The 11,348-nt window shown below is 51.0% G+C and overlaps 1 protein-coding gene and 2 non-coding genes across 3 annotated transcripts; 2 read left to right on the top strand and 1 right to left on the bottom strand.

Annotated features, from left to right (window-relative positions):
• The first annotated feature begins 861 nt into the window (after positions 1 to 861).
• On the top strand, positions 862 to 961 carry NCU15630. Its single transcript, XR_897883.1, has one exon. It is a non-coding gene; the product is annotated as a 5S ribosomal RNA (ribosomal RNA).
• A 3,917-nt stretch (positions 962 to 4,878) lies between these two features.
• NCU14092 lies at positions 4,879 to 5,635 on the bottom strand. The gene has a single exon (XR_897882.1). It is a non-coding gene; the product is annotated as a ncrg21 (non-coding RNA).
• A 997-nt stretch (positions 5,636 to 6,632) lies between these two features.
• NCU06566 (hypothetical protein) lies at positions 6,633 to 11,029 on the top strand. The gene is made up of 2 exons (XM_957180.3): positions 6,633 to 6,760; positions 7,315 to 11,029. Exon 2 carries the CDS (start codon positions 7,789 to 7,791, stop codon positions 10,231 to 10,233), a length of 2,445 nt encoding a protein of 814 aa, XP_962273.1. The 5' UTR covers positions 6,633 to 6,760; positions 7,315 to 7,788; the 3' UTR covers positions 10,234 to 11,029.
• Positions 11,030 to 11,348: the final 319 nt, after the last annotated feature.

Raw genomic sequence — 11,348 nt, 5'->3', positions numbered from 1 at the left:
GGTTGGTTTGATCTGATATATTAGAAAACCTTAGAGTTAATACCGACCGACTCCGAGCATGGGACAGAACGAACATCGGGATATTACAGTACTGTGGTTGCGAACCAGAGTAAAATGCCCCCTTGTCAAGTACCAAGCACGAACCACCACAGGCAATGGAAGCTTCGTGGCTTTATATAGGACACTGTGTGGTCAGCGATCGTCAGCAACCTGGCCTCCCACGGGTTTTACTTACATACCCATCTCACCGTATGCATAATAGGCACGATGATCTACATATTGCATATACTATGTACATATGTAGGGAATACGGATGCTCCCGACCGAATCGTTGGTTGTTTCTTCGGCGGGTCCGTCATGTACGGAAGGATCTGAAAGGGGAACACACTGGGGAGAGGCTCGGAAGTTCATGTAAGGTGCTGATCGGTGAACCGTTCAAGCGGGTCTGGGTTTGAACCTTGCATGTTTTATGTGAATTGGTGATCACAGCTCGTTCGTTGTCTGGGTGTTAGCCACCATGCCCACCTATCTGGCTCACTCCGTTCTTACATAGTGAAAAATGCTAAGAGTTCCGAGGATGAATACCTTGTACAACACGCAATAAGCAGTCAGCATGCAGGACCATGTTACTTCCGAGGTCTAGACAGACACCTTAAGAATACAATGACCAACGAACGAGTGGAGTCCATCCGGTTCCTGCATCTCTTTGCAGTAGCAGCAGCAGCAGCAGCAGCAGCAGTACTTCGCACGCATTCGCGTTCCTTACCTCTAGCCAACGGAATAAAAAGTCCAGAGCAAGATCCAACTCAGCACATAAGCCCAATTTAGAGAACATAATAGTACATACGACCATAGATGGTAGAAAACTCGGGATCCCGTCCGCTCTCCCATAGATAAGCTACCAATCGTCTGACTAGTAGTTGGGTCGGTGACGACCAGCGAATCCCAGGTGTTGTATGTTATTTTACTCTTTTGATTTTTTGCTGTTCACCATGTTTCCCTCGTCAATTCCTTCTAGTTTCCGGTTTATTTCATTGAAAAAAGAATTATTTATGTTTCTTCCCCTCTCTTTTCTGCCCCTGTTTGGCTACTACATACAATCTATTGCCAGACCAATGAGCACGGGAAACGGCGAGACTCTCAAGTCGGGAACACGGAGAAGAGAGGAGAGGGAGAAATGCACAAGATGGCGTCAAGCATAGAGAAGCATGAAGAAGGATGATCAGCCGCTTTTCTTCCGACACCGACGAAAGGAGGTATCCAGGCAGGTAGGCCACCGCGAATAACCCTGAGGCCAGGCGATACGCCATTTCCAGCCCAGAAAGAGCGTCTTCTAGGCGCCCTCTGAGAGTTTGGGGGACACGGATAACGGCAGTACAAGCCAGCCCACACGACAAAAGCGAAGAACTCGTCTTCTTCCTGTTCTTCGGGCGGTTAGGTAGGTATGAACTCTCATCCCCACTCGGAAGACTTCCTCCGTAATGTGTAAATAGATATCTCCGGCAATGACTGTATACTTCGTTGTGCGTGGTCAACGGATGTAGGAGGCGTTCAAAAAGCTGGGCACCGTATTGACCTGAATGTGAGGCGGAATGGATGGCGGACGTGGCGTGGACCACCAGGGTTCCGGGCTGCGAAACGAAAAAGAACAAGGAAGCAAGAAGCGTGCCTCGGTGATCACGACACCAAATAGTTCCGGGGGAGGCGTCTGCAGAGTTGCGGGAGCTGTGTATGGCGTTCTGCAAGTAAATAGGTAGAAGTATTCATTTAATATGGTGAGCATGCTGCCATGAGAATGGAATGGGGGGAAGGGGGCTTTCGTCTTGGTTCCTGTCTCTGGCCATTCATTGCTGCTGATTAGTTGTTGGATTGATATGATAACGACGCAGGCATTTGCCATGTCATATAAAGTTGGAAGGTTGAGTACTGTATGTACAAACGAGAGAAAGGATTGTTCGACGTGAGGTGTTGAAGAGAGAAATGAGACGACGGCCGACGGCCCTGGGGTTCGCCGAGGTGAACAGCAGCAGTCCAGAGTGGAGCAAAAGACCCCTAGAATATGGTCTCTTGGCATTCGATTTTCGGAAGCATCCATCCCAGGCAATGTCTTTTTACTGTTTGATACACGGCTGTCCTTCGGGCTCTTCCTTTTCTCTCTCGCTTCAGCAGTAATGTCGCCTAAATGCTTCAGCGTGGGCCTGGCCTCAGTCCAGACTCATAACAAGAATCAAAGAATAATAGAGGAGGCCTGTAAGATTCAAAGACAAAGATGAGGAAGACCTGGACCCTGAATGTCTGCACTTGCAAGTAATCATTCGTTCATGCAAATTCATTTTCAGGTACCGGATCAGCCCATGGAAGTTTTTTTTTTTTTTTCCCTTTACCCCTGACTAGTAACATGACTGGATGGTGACACCCAGAGGAACCTGGGAACACCCTCCTCTTCCCAGAGCCCCGTGATTTGTTTGTGGTGTCATTAATCCCGTGTTGGAATGTGATAGGGCCAAAGGCCATGGCATGGTTGTTGAAAGAAAAGATCTCTTGACCATAACGGCGGAATCTTACATCAACTTGTATATTGGAATTCCTGATTCCTGCGATTTATAAGATGAGATATGCGGTACATAGCCGCCAAAGGTAAGGACCCATCCGTCGTGCTGTCGTGGGTTGTGAAGCTGGTGAAATGGCATCATCTCCTGCTTCCCGCGGCAGACGGCAGCCCGCTCTGGGGGAAATGGGCGCGATCTCACTTTTTTTTTTCTCCTTCTCTCCTAGGCGATGACTCGAGCGGGTTGCCATGAGGTAGGTACCTCATGCATAAGCATGAGGTTGGTGGCTCATTAGTCTAGTGATCCATTGTCACTTTGCTTTTCTTCTTTTCTTTTTCTTCGCGCGAAGTCGAACGGCGAACAATCAAACGGCGCTCACCGTTGTCTTCGTTCCATTGCGACCACGGCCCACGGCTGATGCGCCTTATCCATTCCCCGAACCTGGCCTGCATCAATATCCATTCAGGCACGCAACAATTTTGGTGTCTTGTCAGCCAATGAAGCTTGGGTGCTTGCCCGGAATTGGGATCCTTTGTGTGACTGATTGGCTTTTGAAATCTTAAAAGTCGTGTGTGTGTCTATCATTGTAGCGTCTTTATCTCTGTTCCCAACACAGACATAGACCTCGCTTTACAACTCAACTACGCCCGTAATCTTGTGCGCAGTCGCCGCAAGCTCCCGGGGAGTCTCTTGTGCTCTCAATTTGGCATGCTGTGGGACTTGGTGGGTGCTTGTTTGGGTCGAGCGTGTGCGATGTTGAAGCCGCGGGTGTGAACGGGAAGTGCAATTGCGGTTCTCGGTTAAAATCCAACAAGCGCCCGTTCACGTGTTAATGCTGTCTGCTCCATCATCACGCATCGTGCCCATTTCCTGGATCTCTCTCTGAAATGCAGTGTCTCTTGCGCCTGGTTTGTCAGCTCGTTCGCGCTGGTGGATTCCAAGTCCCTCTGTCCTACCGACGGGAGATGGCCAAGCACGGCATCACCTGCAGAATCAGGCATTCAGACTGAGTATCCATCTCGTATACGGTAAAGACCACCCCCCAAGAGTTGTCCAAGACAGCCAGTTAGCGCACGGGGTGACCCACTGCTGCGCAACCTACGACAACAACTCCACGCTCGCTTTTGGTGATACTTGTAGCCGCTTGCTGCTTCTGACCCTTATCGCTGTCCCTTGAGGAGAAGGGAGGCTTTTCGAAGAGAGAGACAGTTTCCCACGACCTTTGTGCTCGGGCATATGGATGCTGCCGTGACTCTGGGCACTCTGAACATCTCAAGTGCAGCCGACACACGTGTCAAGCTGACAGACACCGCTCGGGCCGCGCTGTACATAGTGTAGTGTAGTTGAACGACGCCTTGCCCTGCAGAAACTATCGGCGGCTTTGTGCACTAGTTACTATTCCCAGGATTGGGCCGGCGCTACTGCATGGGGACTGCGTGTGGAACAGTGGACCTGAAGGCCGCAAATCTTTGGGTCCATTGCACTGAACACGAACCAAGCGTGGCGACGGCGACAGCGACGATGATGATGGCGACGTTACCACCGAAAGTTGGATTCTTTTTGGTATCTTCCAAGGGAAGCACTGATAAATGAATACATCACATGTCGATTTTGAGTGAAGCTGGGTTTGTTGGGGCTCGCTTCTACTATGTTACACAAGAAAGACTTTTACCGAAAGACAGGATGACGCCAATTCAGATGGACTCCGATGGGCTGAAGTTTGGGAGAAGAGGGGGTTACTATGACATAATTGGCTCCAGCGCACCCCGGTTCAGCCAGATTGGAGGAGGGAAAATTGGAGTTTTCGGGGTCCCGCAACGCACGTCGATACATTCGGGTTATATTCGTCGTTTTGGCGAAAGAACATACCTCTATGGACGGAACTCCATTTCCTGCAAGCCACGGGCGGGCAGCTTCCCGCCATCGTGAGAGGTGGGTCTGATGTTTGGGGTTTGTTACCGATACCAAAAAATACAATACCAACATAGTATGTACACTATAAGTAAGGGTGAACTGTTGGCCACTCATTGCAAGACCTGATGAGGGTGGTGAAAAAAAAAAAAAAAAAAAAAAAAAAAAAAAAAAACCCGAAAATACCTTGAACATCTCAGTGCTCACCAGGGGGCCGCGATTATTGTGATGAGGACGGATACGAGCGTTTCGGGCACTGTTTGCAGACGGCCACGGCAACCCCAGACTACTATTAGTACGCAGTAGGGAGTGGCCGAGACTTTTGCGCCTATCAGTGGCTATAAAAGGCGTGGTCTGCAATGCGCGCCGACGACAGATGTATGTTGGGTGCAAATATTGGCAGCAGACATTTATGCAATGGAAGCTTTCAAGTGCAGAATTGATTGACGGAGAATTGTCAAAGCTTCAAGGACCTGACACGAAAAGAGCGAAAGATAGGTATTGACGGGTCGATATCCGGAGCGCCAAGAACTCGTTGCAACCGGCTGGCCTTCATTCTTCCCTTGTGAATCTCGATGCCGACCAAAAAAGCCCATACAAAAGCCAAGTAGGTAGGGTCATTGAATTTCGGTGATGGAGTCTTGTTCTACAGAGAGCCCATTTTCAAAAATGACCAAGCGCATCTTCAAGGTCAGCATGTCCAGCTGACGTTCAGTTTGCCAATATGGCGTTCAAGATGCCCGATGCAAGCGGGGGGACACAGAACATCGATCCGACTCCGGACTGGGTCCCGTCGGGCTGTCTCGATGTCCTGGTCCTGGCAATCCGAGAAATGCCCGTTTCGTCGAACGGCAACGCTTATCATGAGGGGGCCTTTAGATGGGCTTTACACCACCACGTTTTCGGGCCAGTCCAATGATTGCCGCCACTGCTTGGAGCACCTGCCATTTTCATGGCAATGGCCGGTGGGCGTGCTCGACCGTTGAACATTTTCCGTTTTCCATGTTTTCATTGGTAGCATATCGGTCGTGATGCATATGTCCGTCACTTGCGGCGTCCAGTAGGTCGTCGTCCAAGCTATCTCGTGAGAGCCTACGTGAGATGAGAGGAGAAAAGTGCGGAGATGGGTTGCGCCAGACGCAATGCGCAAAAGACAAGTCGGATTTAACAGGAGCAGTGTGGAAAAGGAGGGAGATTATTGACGGCGGGGAAGACCTAAATTTGAGGGAGGACGGGAATGATTATGTAGTTGCATCGCCCAGTGACGCCCGTGATCCACTTCATGTGCAACATTCAAGCTTCCTATAGCGCCAGCACATTACGATACGCCAATGATACGCCTGCGAAATACGGAGTACGGAGTTCCAATGCCCTGGCTGCATGCCCTAATAGTTTAGCGCAGTCGGTAGAGCTCCACTTCAGACTTCAGACGCACACACGCACCGACGCCCGCTGTCAACTAGCGTATGGAGAGGTAAGAGGGTTGCAACTGGACCTCGCAAGTCGCAGGCCCGGGCATGCCTGGCAGAGGGCAGCAGGGCAAGCACCGACGCATTTCTAACGGCAGGGCATATGGTTTCTAGGTAGCTTACCGTCCACCCACGGCAGGGACGCCGGGGAAGCTCAGGTCCCCTTTTTCAATTTTATTTTTGAGCTAGATGTGATGATGTCCAGCCTAGGTAAGGACGTCATGGCTTCCATCGGTTGAGGGAGTGAACCAGCTATCACTATCAGGTACCTACACAGGGAACGCGATGCCTGCCACTTGAACAGGCAATGCGTGACCTCACTCCAGAGCTGCTCCGTACCAAGTTCAATTCGAACACGAAGAAAGTGCGAGGTTGAATCCTGGACGACAAGAACTGAACGGTTCCGTACCTTCCAGTTCATTGCTTCACCCCCCGGCTGCTCCCAAGGTACCTACCTAGGTACGTACAGGTATCTTTCTGCGTTACACTATTTTACCTTGGCTAAGCTTTACATTACTCTAGTGGTACTTGCCTCCCAGGGCACTCATTGCTCCCCACTGCGGTTCCTTCCATCCTTTCCTCTCCATGCTTCAGTTCAGGTTCTTCAGATGGAAGTCACCTTGTAAAAGCGGCACTTGCCGTCTCCTCCTTCCCTCGTTCGTCGGCTGTTGATTGATTTCTTCATTCTTCTTTTCCATTTGCTGCCATTCGCTGCCATTGATTCATAACCATCTCACCTGCACCTCACCTCCAATCTCCATCCACCGATTTTCCTCTTTTCTAGGGGACCGCCCCGTCTCCCCGTACGGCCCGCAGTCACACTTTACAAAGGTAATACCCATTCTATTAACGAGCTTTCCCCAGCCGTTCTCTACCTGTCCAACCCAATACACGAAGTGCACCTCCAAGTTGGAGCTGTGCCTCTCGAATACGCAAGCTCTCCTCAGATCCCCTCCATCACCCGAGCTGCCAGCGAGACTGGACGCGCAGGACAGTCGATAATACCTCTCTCATTGCTCCCTTCGTCACACCTACCTACCTCCAAGTTGATCCCACCCCACCTTATATCTTGCCCTTCTTATTTCAACCCAGCAACAGGGAAAAATTGGGTGTCGATCATTTCTACCTCTGCCCTCGCTCTCACTTTCCCTTGCCCACCACTCCAGCCAACATCCCCCTTATTTGTGGCTTGGGACCTGCTTCCACGTTGCGCTCAAACCTCCTGGTTTTGCCTCCGAGTTCCCTCAAGAGCCGAATGCTACGTCGCTTGGATGCGTAGTGGAAGTGTGTCCGCGGAACAAAGAGGAAACACCGGGACTGCTTCATTCTCGTGCACTCTCTTCTTTAACAAAGCAAAAGACACTCATTGACAATTCTACCGGTAGAACACAGTCTCCTTGGCATACCTCCAAACGAATCCAAGCCAGACCCTGCATGGATATCTGAATCAGTACCTGACTACCTCGATCCTTGGAAATACCACCACACTGCCATCCCAGGTCGTCGCGACAAAAGAATCGCCACCTCACAGACCGTCCTCAGCCGCCCCTTCCTCTAGCTTTCCACTCACTCAATCCCGCGACATATCACCGCGCCTCTCACGTTGGCATATAACAAGCATGGTTTGAAGATATTGGCCCCCACATCAGATTCGTAGGCCGTCTGGGTACTCGTTTTGCCTTCTTTTGGTCTACCACACCTTGGAATCATGGTCATAATGAACCGGTCGCATCTACTACAAAACACAGACAATACTAGAAACCAGCCATACGTGCCATCTTACAGCTAGTTGCACACAACCACACAGCTTTTTCGGTTGCACCCCGACGGTTTCTCGCCAAACCTCCGTCCGAGTCATCATGGCAATCTGGCCATTTCGGCGAAAAAGCCGTAAGAGGCGTTCTCGCCCCGCCACGACGGATTTCGATGGGCACCGAGATGCTACCCAAATAGGCCAAGCTTCGACAGCGGAACAGGCAAAGACAGGGCAGGATCGAGCGGATCCTCACAAGCTTCCACGAAGAGCACGCACCTACAGCTTCTCCCCTGGTCGCAACGATTCGATTAAACTTGGGCGGAAGATGAGCGTGGAAGGAAAATGGAGAGTCACGGGATTAGCAGCCAACTCCCAGGGGCCCACCAACACTGAACTAGGTCGGAACGTTTTCTTTCGCGTGCCCACTCTCCATAACAAACGCGACGGCGAGGACCTACTACGAAAGAAATCGAGCAAGAAGAGGCGGAGGGAAGATCGTGCGCGGGAGGCAGAGATCAAAGCAATGAGCGCATATGTGCCTGTTCGAGCAGCAACCGAGGACTGGATGGCAGGACGCCCCATGAAGAAGGACAGCAAGAAAATCAAGAATGGTCTTGGATTCCGGGGTCAGAGGTCCTCCGACGTGTCCTTACCCGTACGCGAATCCCTCAACTCGGCCTTTTCATCCGACTCCGAGCAGATCGCCTACAAAGTCTCGGCATTCGAAGCACTCGCTCCCAGGCCAACCCTTCGATATTCTACACATCCGCGACAGGGCTCTTCACATGGCGAGGTTGACGCATCAGGGCTTGCCAAGAAACCTTCACAGCGCCAGAAGAGGCTCGTAGAACCCATACCAGAGGCGACACTGAAGGCACATAAACGTGTTGACGACCTCGCTAATGATCTAAGCGCGAGTGATCTTCGCGAGTTGATGGAGCGAGATCGGCGACGGCGCGAACGGAGACAGCAGCGAGAACAGGAAAAGGCGCAAACGAAACTAGCCGAACGGGTGGAAAAGCAGCGCGCTGATGAGAATGACGCGCAGAAGGAAGGCAGGGAGTCTCCTCCAAACCTGGAGAGAGGCGTTCTTGGCCGTGAGGCCGTGGGTTTGGGGATCGACCCTGCGTCTGCGGTGGTAACGTCATCAAGGATTCGTAAATCGGATGAGCTTTCAAGATCAGCAAGAAAGCGATCGAGGGAAGAATTCAACGAAGGAAAAGACGAGGAAAATATGCGACCACACCCACTGAGATCTTTCCATCGCACGGAAAGCATTCCGATCGAGACTCCCACTTCCGCCCTCGGGCCAGAAGCCCCTGGCTTAGCCAATTCACATTCAAGGGGTTTCTTCTTTAGCCCGAATGGTCGATCGTCTCGACAAGCCTCCTCGGCCAAAACGGAGCACTCGGAACAGATGCGGAGAGGGTCGGAGACCAGTGGCTCCAGAGGACCGATATCATGGGCATCCATCTTCAGGTGGGGGAACAGAAACAGACGAAGCTCCGGTGGGCCGTCTTCGTTCTCCAACACGTCGCGCGACTCGATGCAAACACCACAACTACAGGTGCCAACACCCCCATCCAATTTCACCCCGCGACGGGTTAGCTCGGGAGTACCGAAGCGCACGAAATCGCGCTTCCGTGAAGATCTTCCCGAGCTCCCAATCACGCCACCAGGATCCAGGATACACTTAAACGAGGGTGATTCGATTCCCCCCACGATCGCCGAGGCGTCTCCCAACCCAAACAACGATGTCGATCCCTTAGGAGTAACGACATCGGAGAATGGCCCTAGATACGAGACACCAACGTCATCAGAACAGAGATCTGTGGACGCACTCCGTAATACGCCCTCCTCCTTCGGCCACCCCGATGAGCGTAACATGACCCCCGAACCGCAGACCATGTCGCTTGCCTCCATAGATTCTGAGGCGTCATGGCTATCCGGACGCTTTTCAGCGAAGAGGCGAAAGTCATCAAGTCTCATGAGGTCATCAACACCATATAGGCAGCTTCCTCGGACATTAGAGCCGGATAACGAGATTCAGGATGGACATTCGCCCGAGCATGAACACCTAAATGAGGAATCATCCATCGTGGATGATGATTATCTATCCCGTGTTGCACGTCCTAGTGGAGAACGTCCTGGATGGAACCGGCAATCCAGTGGGGAGGCTCGCGCATCAAGTGATTGGGAGGAGGAACCTCATTGGGGATCTGTCAGGGAAGGGCAACCCGTTGTCATTCACGGTCATCCTGCCAATGTCCGAACGAAAAGCTTTGAAGGATATCTCAATTTCTTGGGCGATACGCATACTCCCGAGGCAAGCCCTGAACACTCGGACACCTTGGGGGATGTGAAATACGAGGAGATTCGGCGAGCGACCAGCGTGAATCTGGGCAAGGGACACGCACGACACATCAGCGCCGGCAGCGCTCGGCTACTGTCCCTGTCCCCGCGTTCTTCCACCGATAAACGGAGGAGTCTACCACCGAAACCCCTGGATGACTCGGCAGCGCAAGCAGCTGGAGTCGAGAAGCAGTGAGTGGGCGATATGTAGTGGTTATGACTGGCTGATCCCGCGAGATACCCCACCCTCGTTTTGATTTGTTTTGTCTTGTTCATCACATTTTGTGAAGGCGCCATCTTCTCACTTACCGATTACCATTCACTCGTTGGAGACGCTTTCCCTTTGTTCTTCGCACTGCACTACACCACATCACAAAAAGTACCCCATTGCCCTTTTGTCATTGACAAAACCCCCCATATTCTCGCACAGATCAGCCACCTCCAACTCTACGTTTCGCTCACTCCTTTCTTGCATGGCTCTGGCTTACAATGCCTCGGTCGCCATGGTGGTTTCTGAGACAAAACTAAGGTCGTGATCACTTAATCACGCCTGCGCTTGGTCATTTATGCCATTGCTCCACAACCATGGATGTGTTGGAATATCGCTTTTTAATATTGGGCATCGCTTTTGTTTCTTCTCAAATCCTTTTATTCACGGAATGCTTTGTTTTTGCTTTTACTTTGATACCAGATAGGATACCCCCAAGGAAGCGCATGGAAGTCAGGCAAGCAAGGAGGGAGACAATGAAGGGAGGGTATATGGCAAAACAGAACCATTTAGGAGCGTTATATATCCAGGGGACATGGCAAGGAAAGACAGATAGATAGATAGATGGATGGATGAATAATTATCTATCGATTGCTTTCCTTGGCTCTACTTCTCCCACGGTACGAGAGAGAGCTTGGCTAGATAAATGATAGACGGTCGAAAAAAGAAGCGAACGATGCTTCTCTCTCGTTCCATGCTCACAAATTGATGTGATAGATGCTCTCCTTTACTAAACCTTTCGTATCGTGGTACTAGTATGTCTGCAAGAACAATATATTCCTTTACCTTTACTCTGCCCTCTGCCCGCCCGTCCGTCACGTTACGCTACCACATGAGGACAAGACGCAAACATCCTCAATACGAAGGTTACATCTAACATAAGGAAACCCTAACACCCATCAATCACGTCGCCAGTGAGTGAGCGCTTACAATGTTCATGTTTCTATGATACGAGGATATCATGGTACAGAAAGAAAACAAATAGACCAAAAGAAAAAAAAACACGAATTGAACAAGTTGTTAAATTATGAATCAAAGGAATG

The sequence above is a fragment of the Neurospora crassa genome, linkage group IV (genome assembly GCF_000182925.2).
Source record: "Neurospora crassa OR74A linkage group IV, whole genome shotgun sequence".
Taxonomy (NCBI): Eukaryota; Fungi; Ascomycota; class Sordariomycetes; order Sordariales; family Sordariaceae; genus Neurospora; species Neurospora crassa.
The sequence above is the reverse complement of the archived record's forward strand: the minus strand, read 5'-3'. Positions and strand labels throughout refer to the sequence as shown.

Coding starts and splice junctions, on each gene's coding strand:
- NCU06566 (XM_957180.3), top strand. CDS start 7,789: ATGGCAATCTGGCCATTTCGGCGAAAAAGCCGTAAGAGGCGTTCTCGC.